This window comes from Pelophylax lessonae (genome assembly GCF_965119305.1).
Source record: "Pelophylax lessonae genome assembly, chromosome: 2".
NCBI lineage: Eukaryota > Metazoa > Chordata > Amphibia > Anura > Ranidae > Pelophylax > Pelophylax lessonae.
In genome coordinates, this window is record NC_138769.1 from 559,022,821 (window position 1) to 559,038,468 (window position 15,648).

The window sequence follows — 15,648 nt, forward strand, 5'->3', positions numbered from 1 at the left end:
TCCTTTGGCTGTTGTGGGTGGGGGTGGGGCTAGATGATGTCATAGTCTGGAAAAAACAACTGCTAATATCTTAAAAATAAAAGCAGCACAAAATGTAAATTTTTACAGCACAAAACAGCACAAACATAGCACTAAAGAAACACACTTGAGTGTGAGTTCTTTTGTGCTGATTGTAGGGCTAGCTTCGCTGAGCTACACGCCTCTTAACTTTTTTTTTTCTCCTTTGTTTGAATTATTGTACTTTTTTAATATGTGGAAATTCAATACTGTTTGCTGGAATCAATTCATTCTTTGTGAAAAATTCCAACAAAAACATTGAAACGAAAGCACATGGCAAAAAGACACAGACTGAAATTCGCCAAAATATTATATTTGTTATATGCTGTTATTATGTGTCTTCTCTGGGTAGATTCATTTTCTCCATTTGTCCTGGTAACCATTGTCACTGAGATAGAAAAAGAGAGAATATCCAAAATGTTACAGTTATCACTAGAACAAGAAGTGTTAGGAAACCTTCCAATGGTGACACTTGTTCCAGTGACAACTGTAAAGTATTGATAAACACAATATGATAGCGGTTTATACCTTCTCTACTCTCTCTAACCTAGTAAAAACTAAATAGAAATGTTTTTGCTATACATACACTAAGGCTCTGTTCACATCTAGGCATCCTGGATCACGGGCAGAATCGCCGCAATTCTGCCCACGATCCCAAATCGCCACAATTCGCGGGACACGTTTGTGATCCCCGTTACTTTCAATGGCACCCCGATCGCAGTATGATTATGCTGCGATTGTCGCCCAATGAATCTCAGTAAAAATCTGCTCACTATCCCAAATCGCTGCAATTCATGGGACGCGCTTGTGACCCCGGTTACTTCCAGTGGCACCCTGATCGCGGCGAGATTTTGCTGCGATTGTTGCCCAAGGAATCGCAGTAAAATCGTGCAAACAAAATCGCAGGATGCCTAACCCTCAAAAGAAGACTTTGATTATGCCCGCGATCCGGGATGCCTACATGTGAACAGAGCCTAAGCAAAACCCCTGCTCAGTAAGGTGTTTCATATTATACAGTTTATACATATCACACATATACATGCAGTATATTGTGAGAATGGCAGGCATGACTTTAGTATACAAAGGAACATTTTTAAATTATGGACGCGGCCAATCACAAAGAGGTATTATTAGTGTACCTGTGTTGTAGCATCTCTCAGTACTAGATTCTTAATACTTGACTTCACAGTGATATTTGCTCTAATGACCACCTCTAGGGCACTTCCAGATGGATAGTCCTAAAGGGAAAAAAACATTATAACATTGCAAAAGGAAAATACATTTTAATTTGTAGTAGAATAATAATAGTTGGGTTCACAAGGGCATTTTACCTCTAAAAATGTGCTATTCCAAAGCCGTCCATGGACATTGATCGCCACCTGCTGGTCAAAACTGTATAGAGGACATTGAAATATCGTACAGTGAGCAGTGCCACGTTCGCAATCCTGAAAAATAGACAGATTTGTTATACTTACAACAAAAGTAGAACTGATTATCAAAACTGTCTGCATTTTTTATACTGCTTAAGATAGCCAATCAGTTTCTCCTTTTTATTTTCCTATGCTATTGGCAAGTTTTTGTTTGAGGCACATTTGATCAACAGATCCCCAGTACTTTGACAGCAGAACAAAGTGAATAAGAACATCGTAATGATGTTTGTTTATTTGTATGCCTATTATATGTTTGCCAATAGGGTGTACATTAACTGCAATTATTTCTGGAAGTGTACATGAGTCAGCACTGTCCACTGTAATGATTGGAATACATTGGCCGATATTCAAATGTGATATCAGACATAAAAGCATTAGTTGGAGTGATCAAGTCATGTATGGGTTCATTTACAAGCATTAGGAAGTATTTTACAACTTAAAGCAGTAGTAAACTTTTAAAGGGGTTGTAAAGTCAAAAGGTTTTTTAATTTTAATGCATTCTATGCATTAAGATAAAAACCTTCTGTGTGCAGCAGCCCCCCTCATACTTACCTGAGCACCCTCTCTATCCAGCAATGTCAACGGATGCCTCAGCTGTCCAGGACTCTCTCTACTGATTGGCTGAGCCACAGCAGCCACCCCATTGGCTCCCACTACTGTCAATCAAACTCAGTTATCCAATCAGCAGAGAGAGGGGGCGTGGTTGAACTGCAGCTCCGTTTCTGGATGGACACACGGAGCTGCAGCTTGGCTCAGGTGCCCCCATAGCAAGCTGCTTACTGTGGGAGCACTCAACAGGAAGGAGGGGCCAGGAGCTCCAGCCAGAGACCCGAGAAGAGGAGCTGTCCTGTACAAAACCACTGCACAGAGGAGGTTACTTTTATAGAAAAAAAAGCAGAGACTTTATAATCGCTTTAACCTCCCTGGCGGTATGATTATGTAAGGAATTATGTACCAAAAGCGGTACAATTTTTTGATATTTATAATTTATAATATATATATACTGTATATATTATAAAATATAAATATATTATAAAATATAAATATTATATTAATAATAAATATATGATAAAGTATAAAATATATTATAAAATATAAATAATATAATATATATAATATATATATATAATATATATAATATATATTAATAATATAATTTATAATTTACAATTTATAATATTTGATATTTTTCTAATACTAAAGTGATACAGTGTAATCCTCTCAGATTACACTGTATCACCTCCTTTTTATGTGTTTGTGTTTTGTGCAACATTTGAATTTCCCTCCCAGTTCCGCTCCCATGCACCATTGCTGATGTAGGGAACGGAACCAGGAAGTCATCAGAGCGACGGACGGCGCGGGAGGGATCTCGGCGGCGATCACAGCAATGGGAGATGATCGCTGGATCGCCAGGAGCAGGTAAGGAACCCCGCTGCAGGCTCTGCACATCTACCCCGAGCGTTACTCGGGGATACCCATCGTAGCATGAAAAAACCACCCCGAGTCACGCTCGGGGTTACCGCTAAGGGAGTTAAACATTAAAAAACTTACCTTTAAACTAAGCCCTCCAGTGGCGTGCTGTCACCGCTGCAGAGGTTTCAATTTTCACCCGGTTTTCCTTCTGAGCTTGTGGGCTTCCTTCAGAGTGCATGCGCCGGTGACGTCACCTGGCTGCTGCTCACTAGAATATTTCCTAAACAGTGCACGTTTAGGAGATATTAGTTTTACCTACAGGTAGGCTTACCTGTAGGTAAAAATCAAAATGCAGAGTTTACTAATGCTTTAAAATGTATTTAAACCCAAAAACAAAAGTTTAATATATTTCACCTTACTAGTCATTAGATGAGATTGTTACATTTGTTTAAATTTTTTTAGGCTTTTACCCCTTTATTTTCACCTGGTAACCCTGTGAATAACACACTGGTAGGTGGCAACACTTGCTTCTCGATTGTATCTGTGGAAGGAGCCACCCAGGCTGGACTGTACAGGCCGCACGTGAGCGCATTTACTCATCTCAATTACATGGGGGGATGATGGCAATTGTAGTCTGCACAATAAAGATCTTCTTAACTTCATTTCACATGAAGTTTTGAAGATCAACAGGTATTTTCTGTACAAAATACCTTTGTCCTAAAAAATTAAAACGAATGCAGCTGCCGCTGCTGCATTTGCTTTGCTTTTCTATATTAAGGTCTAGACTGGTAAGCTGTGATATTTTACGAGTTTTTTCCTTATGTTTAGTTATGCTTTAAATCATGGGTGTCCATCCTGTGGTCCTCCAGCTGTTGCGGAACTACAAGTCCCATGAGGCATTGCAAGGCTGACAGTTGCAAGCATGACTCCCAAAGGCAGAGGCATGATGGGATTTGTAGTTCTGCAACAGCTGGAGGGCTGCAGGTTGGACACCCGTGCTTTAAATGCTTGTTACCAAATAAACTAAAGTCATTGTGGGTGTCCGTCAGGTTGAGCGCCTTACCTTAGATACTAAACTTTCATCCAATCATGGCAATGATCGTTTCATATCATGGCTAGCTTTTGTGGTGATATACCATATGATTTAGTATAAAGTGAGTGCAACACTACAGAACGTATAATTAGTAAAACAAGCACTGCTGTGATAATTACCAAAACAACGTCCTTCTTCTTTGCTGGATATGAGATTGCCCACCGACTTGTTGAGCTTTGACTTAGCCCAAGAGTTTTTGTGTCTTCTCTCACTGTATTCTGTGAGATAATTCAAAGTATTAGAGAATATTTACGTTGTATGTATGGGGGTGGGAAGGAGAGTAGGATCATTGACATGTAGAGAGCTCACACACCAGTTTGAGGGGGTTGACTGCATCTACGGGACTGCACTCCATGCTACGGCCAGATTGCACCTGTTCCTTCAGCTGGATCTTCATTGGGTACAGGAGCCATTTTCCATTTGCCATTTCATGTGGCCACATCAGGTTTAGGTAGGCAGAACCTAGCGTTCGCAATGATTGTCCCCGGTTTGATACCTGATCAACAGATCATACATGTTATTAGATATAAGCATGTCACATCACTGAAGGAAGTAGCGTAAAGTGGACTGATCCAAGACTTCCCAACAGCCTGCATGAACTGAATATATTCCTGAAGTGTTACATACATAGGAACATTCAACTTTCCAAAAAATGTTTATCATTTAAAGCAGTCCATCAGCTCCACTCAAGTGGCTATGCCTAGGTACAGTATCTCAAAGTCTGCCTTAGAAGAACATGCAGGGAAGATGATGTCTTATCAGTGTGCTGCAGACAGGGGAACACATTCTTTGGATGTGACCCTGGTGATGCTAGAATAAAGATGGGGCTAGCCTTCTGAAGGGGGGGGGGGGGGGCAAGAAAAATGGAGACATTATATTTGTGTCCTCTGAGTCACCAAGTATACATACAGTGGGGAAAATAATTATTTGATCCCTTGCAGATTTTGTAAGTTTGCCCACAAACAAAGAAATAAAGGGTCTGTAATTTTTATTATAGGTGTATTTTAAATGATAGAGACAGAATATCAACAACAAAACACATAAAACAAATGCTATAAATTAAGTTGCAGTTCAGTGAGTAAAATAAGTATCCCCAAGCAAAACTTAGTACTTGGTGTAGAAACCCTTGTTGGCAAGCACAGAGGTCAGATGTTCGTTGTAGTTGGTTACCAGGTTTGCACACATCTCAGGAGGGATTTTCGTCCACTCTACTTTACAGATCTTCTGTAAATCCTTAAAGCGGAAGTACAACCTAATACCTTAAATTCTCCCCTGCAATCATTATTGTGAGCTGAGTTCAGCCTTATGTGTCAAAAATGAAAAAATCCCAGTTTTTCTACCTTTATTTTGCAGTATTCAGTTCCTATGACATGACTTTAATTCCTGTTCCTGCTGAGTCCAAGAGCAGAAAGTGGGTGTGGTTACTGAAAACTAGTGACATCACTTCCAGGGAGGGGCACTGTTCCTGTGTAGTCAGTGGGCATGTACAGAATGGGAGGAGCTGATAATAGGTTCCCACCCAGTGTTCTCTCATAAGTAAGGATGCGTTGTACATCCTAATGAGAAAATGAAGAAATAATCCACACAGGAGGGGGAGAAACTGCAGTGCACATATATACAGAGTAGCTGTGCTGGGCTTTGAATGAAGGAATGAAGACTACCATAGGAGAAGGAAGCTGGACACAGGGGGGGCTGTCAGTGTAGCTGGAAGTGCTTTGGGGTCTCAGCTCACAGTCTAAAATTATTATAGTATAGGCAATCACACTAGGTCTACGTTTCCACTAGTGTGACTTGTCATGCGACTTTGGACACAAATAGTCACACTCTAGCCTAGTGGACATGTTTCCACTAGTGCGACTCTTAAGTTGTGCGATTTAGAGTGTAGCTTTGATCCAACTTTACACTCTCTGGATCAAAGTCGCATCAAAGTAATCCAGGCACCTTTTCAAAGTTGCTGATTTTCAAAGTAGCATAGATGGGAACAGGTGCCATTGAAATCAAGGGGCTGTGACTTGTCATGCAACTTTATGTGTCCAAAGTTGCATGACAAGTCGCAGCAGTGGAAACAGAGCCTGAAACTCATTATTCACATGTAATGAGCAATAGAAATTGATCTGTATCCTTCTAAACTGTCAAAAATGTTAATTTGTACCTTATTTCTTTCATATATTGTGCTGGTCACATGATCCCCCTCTGCTGCTAGCCTAAATGAGACTATGAAGACAGGAGGAGATCATGTTCTGTGAAGAATAGGAGGGATGGGGGCAGGGTGGGGCTGGGCATATCTAGCCATGCCTGTCTAAGAAAGGCCGACAACCTTTTCAGAAAGGGAAAGACAGCTTAGCAAATTCAGATAAAGGGAGAAAGCGTTGTTGGTGAAGAACAGGAAGAAGCTGATTCTCTAGCTTGGATAAGACTTTCTAAGCTAGACAAGCAGCTAGCCAGAAAATGAATAATATTTTCTATTCAATTAAGGTCTGGAGAATGACTAGGCCACTCTATTACCTTAATGTGCTTCTCCTTGAGCCACTCCTTTGTTGCCTTGACGATATGTTTTGTGTCATTGTCATGCTGGAAGACCCATCCACGACCCATCTTCAGTGTTCTGGCTGAGAGAAGAAGGTTCTCTTCCAAGATTTTACAATACATGGACCCGTCTATTGGCCCCTGAATGCAGCAAAGTCCACCTGTACCTTTAGCAGAGAAACAGGCCAAAAAAAAATGTTTCCATCTACGTGCTTGCCTGTAGGGATGGTGTTCTTAGGATCATAGTCAGCATTTTTCTTCCTCCAAACACAGCGAGTCGAGTTAATGCCTCATCTGACCACAGCCCTTTCTCCCAATTCTTCTCTGAATCATTTAGATGTTCATTGGCATGATTGTACATGTGCCTTCTTGAGGAGGAGGACTTGTCGCGCTTGGAGGAAGAAAAATGAGGACTATGGTACAGGCTGACTTTGCCACATTGAGGGGTCAAGGACGGGACCATATATTGTAAAATCTTGGATGAGAAACTTCTTCTCTCAGCCTGAACACTGATGATGGGTCATGGATGGGACTTTCAGCATGACAATGACCAAAACATACCGCCATGGCAACAAAGGAGTGGCTCAAGAAGAAGCACATTAGGCTCCGTTCACATCTAGGTGTTTTTGGGCTATATTCTGCTCTAAGCCTCAGCTCAAAAAACACCCAACAAGGAAAATCCCATTAATTTCAATGGCCCCTGTTCACATCTGAGCTTCCTGTCGCCTTAAACAAAACGCCCGTCTCTCAAAAAAGTACATGAGCTTCTTTTTTGGAAGATTACAGGCGTTTTTTTTTTTTTTCATTGGTCACTTGTCAACCTAAAAACGCCTGCAGAAAAACGCTGCAAAAACGCCTGTAAAATGCTTGTAAAACCCCTGAACAAATGCCAGAATAAATGCCTTAAAAAACCTCAGTAAAACGCCTGTAAAAATAGCAACGCCTAGATGTGAACGTAGCCTAAAGGACATGGAGTGGTCTAGTCAGTCTCCAGACCTTAAGCCTATAGAAATTTTTTGGAGGGAGCTGAAACTTCAGATTGCCAATCTACAGCCAAGAAACCTTAAGGATTTAGAGATTTGTAAAAGAGTCAGGGTTAGCCCAAGACATTGTGCTCCAAGAATAAAATGAAGAAAAAAAAAAAAATCACGCCAACCAAAAGGCCCTCACATCCATTAATCTATATCATGATAATTAAAACTAAAATTAAATTTATCAGGAAGTCAGATTTACACGCAACAGCACCTTGTTTATATACAAGATATTTTAGGGACAGCATTGTGGGGGGGGGTGGGGGGTAGGTGGCTGCATTGTCGGGGGGTTAAGTGGCTGCTTTGTGGGGGGTCGTAACGCGCCACAAACTGATGACACACAAAACTGCTGGGAAAAAAATCTTGAGCGTCAATTTGCTGCCCGTCTCAAAGTTCCGCCTGGGTCCAATGGACCCAGCGAGACCCATGGCAGAGAAGAGTGGACTAAAATCCCTCCTTACTAGATGTGTGCAAAGCTGGTCACTTACTACAAGAAACGTCTTACCTCTGTGCTTGCCAACAAGGGTTTCTCCACCAAGTATTAAGTCATGTTTTGCTTGGAGATCAAATATTATTTTACTCACTGAACTGCAACTTTATATATAGCATTTGTTTTAAATGTTTTTCTGGATTTCTGGTGGGAATTCTGTCTCTATCATTGGAAATACACCTATGATAAAAAAATTTATAGATCCTTCATTTCTTTGTAAGTGGGCAAATGTACAAAATCTGCAGGGGATCAAATAATTATTTTCCCCACTGTATATAATTTGATAGGTGTATCATGGAGAACTGAAAAAAGTATACCTAAAGGCAATTTTTTTTAAGATTTGGATAGAGGGTGAGAGGTTAGAACCACTGCGACACAGATTGGAAAAAAAAAGGACTGCGGTTTTAGCCCTCTACTCTTTCCAAAATGAAAAAGAGGTTTTGATTGTAAATATACTTTAATGCAATGACAGCATTATTAAGATGTAACCCATAATAATATTAATTAGTGTGGTTACTCATTCTGAAATACAGTAAAACCTTGGTTTGAGAGTAACTTGGTTTAAGAGCGCTTTGCAAGACAAGCAAAATTTTCAAATAAATTTTGACTTGATATACAAGCGATGTCTTGATATACAAGTAGCCTCAAGTCACAGCTGAGTATAAAAGAGAAGAGAGGCGCCTCTAAGTATAGCAATATGGTTACATTTAATGAAGGTACAACATTTAGCAACTCACATGGTTGATGATTGGAACAGGCAGATCTAAGGATGCAGGCATCCAGGCTAAAGCTGTCTACATAGGACCATCCTCCGCACAGCCATCTACGTCATCCCTTCCATGCTGCCCCTCGCTTTCAGATCGCTTTACTGCAGGGTGGTCTTCCCGGTCAGGATTACAGAATGGCAGTCGGCGGTGCAGAAGACAGTCTATGTGGACAGCTTTACCCCGGATGCCTGCATACTTAGATGTGCCTGTTTTAATCATCAACCATGTGAGTTGCTAAATGTTGAACCTTCATTAAATGGAACCATATTGCTACTCTTAGAGGCGCCTCTCTTATCTTTTATACCCTGTAGCTCCTGCTGGATTTTGCTTCTAATCCCCTTGTGGAAGCGGCTATTTGTGGATGGACATTTTATGGTTATATAACCTGTCGCAATGCTATAATCTTTTTATATGGACTATAAACTGAAGGACTTATGAATAAATGGTTGTGGAACGAATTATCTGAGTTTCCATTATTTCCTATGGGGAAATTCGCTTTGATATAAGAGTGCTTTGGATTACAAGCATGTTTCCAGAACGAATTATGCTCGCAATCCAAGGTTTTACTGTATAAGGATCTTAGTCTTTCTGTTGTATGTAAGCACTGTACTATGTAATGTACTGTATTATGTTACAGCTACTAAAACAATAAATGACATACTGTGACTTTCACATCCACAGAACTGCCCACATCATCTTCATTCTTCATGGCTGACTCTCCCTTTACCTGCCCACTATAAAACAGTCTGTTTGGTGCAGCCTCTCTGAAAGAGAACCATAAACATCCTTCTCAGTATGATGTCACCGCTCCGCCATACTGGTTAGGCAGTCCTGACAGTAACACTGTATACATAAATGAACGAAAGGTAAACCTAAAACATAAAATGCAAAACTATGGCTTGAATCATTCTTTAGGAACAAAAGACCTTAGGGGAAAAGTATAAACAACCTAAACAAGAGCCCCAGCCACCGTAAAAAAAAAAAATAAATAAAAGTCCGCAGCTACAAAAAGTGTAGGTGCAGACTTTAAAAAAAACAGTTACTCACCTGTCCCACGGTCCAGCGGTGAGCTCACCCCAACCGTCTTTATCCTCCGTCCTCCCTCGGTGGCACCAGCATCTTCACTATGGGCACCCGGCTGTGACAGCTTGCAGCTTCACAGCCGGGTGCCCACTGCGCATGCACGAGTCACGTGGAGCATACTGGAATGGTGCAATCCGGGACCCGTCAGTGTTAAAATTGGGTACCTGCTCCCCCCCCCCACACTGCTCCTCAAAAGTGCCAATTTTGCAAGAGGGGTCACCTTTTGGGTGGAGTTCTGCTTTGAAAAGAAAAGTAATTTTACTTTTAAGCCAAAGTGACATTGGACGTTCCTCCAATCCTCCAAGGCCATGGAGCCGAGTGGGGGCTATCTTGCCATGGAGAGGATCGGAATGGCTCTGGGCTTACCAATCAGTCTGGAAAGCCCAGAGATGACCGGGAAGCAGGGGAGGGGGCTCCTCTCCCATCGCCTCTAAAAGTGATCCCGTGGCAAATCTGCCGTTAGAATCATTTTTATGTCAAAAAGAATTGCCCACTGTATAAAAAAATACCAGGATTATGGCAGCTAACTGCTGCCATACCCGCTGTATTTAACATCAAACTAATGAAGTATATATATATATATACACAGCGGGTGGTCCAGAAGTGGGGCACACTTTAAAAACATTCATGGCAAATGTTTTGCAGCATATTTCCTGTTTTAGCTGATATTTGCTGTATTTATAATAAAGTTAATGTGCACCTGGTGAATGTAACATAAATTCACCCTACAGTGCTGAAAATTGTGTTTTCACAGAGTTTTAGCAGAATAAAATCTATTTTTAAATCTTGTGTTTATTAACTATTATGTGGAACACCAGGGAGGGAGACAGCCTGGGTATTCCCTTGGCAAGGAGGCAGCATAAGTTAGGGTGACCAGACGTCCCTGGTTTCTGGGGACAATCCCTGGACTGAGGACACTGTCCCTGGACCAAGTCTGACCTTGGTTTTGTCCCTGGATTGCAGGCCCGGACTGACCATAGGGCGCACCAGGCGTTTGCCCTGTGGGCTGGGGCCCCTGGGTTCAATTCTGGGCTACATTCACTGCTTTTCTCCCCCTTCAGTGCCGAACCAGCCACGATCAGTGCACAGTGATTGCACACACACGGCTTTACTGGTCACTCTGTAGCAGGGAGGGGGCGGGGCCCCGACTGACACTTGGGGAGGAGCGTTCAGGAGCCTCACTATGACTGACCATTGGCTGCAGCCTGCAGAAAGACTACACCTGACTGGCAGGGAGCCAGAACCACATTGTTAAGGTACAGAGAGAGCCCCAGGGGGTCCCGAGAGAGAAAGAGAAATATCTACTATACATAGAGAGGGAAATACAGTATATAGAGAAAGAGTGAGATACGGTATATGGAGAGAGGGAAATACAGTATATAGAGAGAGGGAGATACAGTATATAGAGAGAGGGAAATACAGTATATATATATATATATATCGAGAGGGAGATACAGTATATAGAGAGAGGGGGATACAGTAAAAAGAGAGAGGGAGATACAGTATATATAGAGGGAGATACAGTATATAGAGAGGGAAATACAGTCTATAGAGAAAGGGAGATACAGTATATAGAGGGAGGGAGATATAGTATACAGAGAGAGGGAGATACAGTATAAAGAGAGAGGGAGATACAGTATATATATATATAGAAGGAGATACAGTATTTAGAGAGAGGGAAATACAGTATACAGAGAGAGGGCAATACAGTATATAGAAAGAAGGAGATACAGTATATATATATATAGAGGGAGATACAGTATTTAGAGAGAAAGAGATACAGTATAGAGAGAGAAAGAGATACAGTATAGAGAGAGGAAAATAGAGTATATATATATAGAGAGGGAGATACGGTATATAGAGAGAGGGAGATACAGTATAAAGAGAGAGGGAGATACAGTATAGATAAAGGGAGATACAGTATATAGAGAGGGAAATACTGTGTTTAGAGAAAGGGAGATACAGTATATATAGAGAGAGGGAGATATAGTATACAGAGATCGGGAGATACAGTATATAGAGAGAGGGAGATACAGTATATATAGCGAGAGGGAGATACAGTATAAAGAGAGAGGGAAATACAGTATATAGAGAGAGGGAGATACAGTATAAAGAGAGAGGGAGATACAGTATATATAGCGAGAGGGAGATACAGTATAAAGAGAGAGGGAAATACAGTATATAGAGAGAGGGAGATACAGTATATATAGAGAGGGAGATACAGTATAAAGAGAGAGGGAAATACAGTATATAGAGAAAGGGAAATATAGTATATATAGAGAGGGAGATACAGCATATAGAGAGAGGAAGATACAGTATATACAGAGAGAGATACAGTGTATAGAGAAAGAGAGATACTGTATATAGAGAGAGGGAAATACAGTATATAGAGATATGTATTGAAAAGTTTTTCTCTATCTTATCTTTCTAACATTTGGTAATCATATCCCCAAAAAATTCTAAGATGTATAATTTTTTTTTATCTCATGGGCGAAATGTGAGAAATAATGTACATATATCAAATAATCATTCCATAAACACATTCCACATACACTGCATATATCATTTCAGGAAAATATGATTATAAAATAATTTACCATTTGCCAAAAAAAAAAAAAAATTAAAAATATGTCCCCGGATTTCATTTTTAAAATCTGGTCACCTTAGCATAAGTGAATACAGCCTGTATTCGGCATCAGATGGTGCGTTGGGAGATGTACTCCTCCAACAGCATTAAGCCTGATACTGGCAGGCCTGGTCTCTTTAAAGCCCCTGGTGCCAAGGAAAGAGGCCAATAAAGAGGAGGGGGGTTTATAGTGATAAAACTGCCTAATATATGAAAACTATTATGCTCCTGAGATCCCTTCTCATTTTTTCAACTGAATGTTAAGAGGAGAGAAAGGGGAAGATTTTGCTCCCTGTTTAGGGATCTTGGTATGGATAGATTCAGACATCAGTGAATGTCACATAAGCCCTCACCTTTCTTGCACTCTTGCATCTCTTGAATGCCATACAGCCTAACCGATCGTGAATGGGAACCCTCAAAACTGAAGGGCATTCGAAAAAGTAATGAATTTCCATTTCAGCCTGCCAAATGTAATTTTTGAAAGGTTCGAGCTAACATATGTGGAATATACTGTAACATTTATTTTGTTGCAAATAAGGAAATTATATACTGTCCATCTTTTGCCAATGAAGATATTTTTGATTTTCTGAATTTTTTTTTAACCACTGTCAGTGAATGTGCTTTAACACATAGGGAGACTGTTACTCACCAAATGTCACGGTGAATCCTTATAAATATGCTCTGGCCTTTTCTATATTTTATAAAAAAACGTTTTTTTCCTGAGCCATAAATAGTAATAGGTCCCTGCACTCTCTGAATCTTGTTGGTTGCGTTGCTATTTTGTCACAATTCAACATATATTTGAAGCCTTTGAACATTTTTATTTTATTATTTTTTTATATTTTACTATTGTGAGGACTTTGGTCTCTTTGGAGCACCAAAATGAAATCAGTCTATGAAGCCCTTCTAAGAAGGAGGAGAAGAAGAATGATTCTTGGATGCTATGGATTGATATTCTTAGGGCAATTTCAACCTCATTATAATTTGGAGGTCAATATTTTATAGAGAGCAATATTTCATTTAAATTTTTAATGTTTTTTGTTGAAAAGTAATATTGTGTATGGGAGCTACTTACGCCCCTTTTTGGATGTAACACATTTGGACATTATTTGGGTTTTTGCATTTTGAGGCGCAGTATAATTTTTTTTTGGGTGGTATAATATAAAGAGTAACAGGCACATTGTACCTGTGCATGTAAATGAGACAGGTCCAATAAATCAGAGTAAAATCTATTAAATATTCACTTACCCGGAGACAGACAGCGGCAGTTCAATGATCACATTGACTTTGGCCAGTACAACTGGCAGATTCACTTGCTCGCTTATCCTACAAACACAAATATAATTAATTCTGTCATGTGTTTAGTAATTAAAGGGCCAGTATATAAAAAGGGTTTACATAACTAAAACTTAAGTGTAATTTAAGGTTAGAACTAACTAAGCTTAAAACTGCTCCCAACAACACTTTCTAATACTTATACAAACTAGCCTGTTGAAGGAAGATGCTTATACTTACCTATTTTCAGGCACTTTCGTTCCAGTCATGTGATCGGCTCTCAGTGGCTGACTTCAGAGAAGAGGAGGGGCAGCCGACAACGGATGCCCCATAGTAAGCCTATGGATGATGTCACTGCACAGGCATTCTGTCCGTTGTTGGCACTCTCTCCTCTACCCCTGAAGCCAGCCTCTGGGGAAATCACGTGACTGGACTGCAGAATCTTGAGAATAGGTAAGTATATGCACCTTCCTTCTACAGAGTAGTTAGTATAGCAGTTAGAAAGGAAGAGAGAGCAGTTTTAAAGTGGAATTGCAGGCTCTAACTAACTTAGCCTAAAATGGCTCCCACCCCCTTCTAAATCCTATTCTAACTACTCTGGGAAAGGAAGATGCTTATACTTCCCTATTCTCAGGGTGCCTCTGTCCGGTCATGTGCTCTCCGCAGCAGCCGGCTGGGGAGAGAGAAGAGCACCGACAACAGATGGAATTCCTGCGAGGTGACGTCACCCATAGGCTTACTAGGGGCATCTGTTGTCAGCTGTTCCTCTTCTCCCACAAAGCCATAGCTGGGAGTCAATTGAATACATCCCAACAGTCCCGCTGTGTAGGAAGTTTGTCCCGCATCATTGTTTTGCAGCCTGGGTTAGCTCTGTGCTCACAGCTCAGCACTTTGACTTTAAAACCCAGAAGCCCAGCTTCTGGGTTTTAAAGTGAAAGTAAGACCTCTCCAGTGGCTCCTACAACAGCTTGCCTGCATTGCACTTGGGACAAGTGTTGGTCTGGCAGAGTGCAGCATGTTCAAGAACTGGAGGTGGGGAGGGAAGCGCTTGGAGAGCTGCAGCATGATCCCATTCTCCTACCTGGTAGGGGAAGTTCTGGAGCCGACAATAAGTGTGCACTTAGAGCACCTAAAAGGAAGATTTTGCTGCAGTGGATGAAAGAAGAGCCAGAAAGGTAACCATGTGGAAGTAGGTAGATGCTTTGGGATGGGTGGGAGGGGGGGGGCTAAAAATTAGGGCAGAGGAAAGGGGTTGTGTTGGAGGGGGGGTGGTGCAGAGGTTTTGTTGTTGTGGAGGAGTGTAGTAATAAGATGTGGATGGAGGGACTCTGTACCTAGTGCTCTCTTGAAAACTGTACCCTGTGCATAGCCCACCCCAGAACCCTGCTCTCTGTACGCAGCTCATACCAGAACTCTGCATTCTGTACGTAGCTCATCCCAGAACCCTGCACTCCATATGTAGCTAGTCCCAGAACCCTGCACTCTGCACGAAGCTCATCCCAGTGCCCTGCACTCTGTATGTACAGTAGCTCATCCCAGAACCCTGCACTCTGCATGTAGCTCATCACAGAACCCTGCATTCTGTATGTAGCTCTTCCCAGAACCCTGCACTCTGTATGTAACTCATCCCAGAACCCTGCATTCTGTATGTAGCTAGTCCCAGAACCCTGCCCTCTGTTCATTGCTCATCCCAGAACCCTGCACTCTGCATGTAGCTCATCCTAGAACCCTGCACTCTGTATGTACAGTAGCTCATCCCAGAACCCTGCACTCTGCATGTAGCTCATCACAGAACCCTGCATTCTGCATGTAGCTCTTCCCAGAACCCTGTACTCTGTATGTAACTCATCCCAGAAC

General features: G+C 41.3%; 1 protein-coding gene across 3 annotated transcripts in view; it reads right to left on the reverse strand.

The window, feature by feature from the left end:
- ITGA7 (integrin subunit alpha 7) overlaps positions 1 to 15,648 on the reverse strand; it is a 270,988-nt gene that overhangs the window by 20,628 nt on the left and 234,712 nt on the right. For all 3 annotated transcript variants that reach the window (XM_082248451.1, XM_082248450.1, XM_082248452.1), the window contains exons 18-23: positions 13,765 to 13,842; positions 9,469 to 9,571; positions 4,307 to 4,489; positions 4,113 to 4,211; positions 1,389 to 1,502; positions 1,197 to 1,295 (exon numbers count right to left, since the gene is read on the reverse strand). In XM_082248451.1, coding sequence (XP_082104577.1) covers positions 1,197 to 1,295; positions 1,389 to 1,502; positions 4,113 to 4,211; positions 4,307 to 4,489; positions 9,469 to 9,571; positions 13,765 to 13,842 — 676 coding nt within the window. The remainder of the gene's footprint in view (positions 1 to 1,196; positions 1,296 to 1,388; positions 1,503 to 4,112; positions 4,212 to 4,306; positions 4,490 to 9,468; positions 9,572 to 13,764; positions 13,843 to 15,648) is intronic.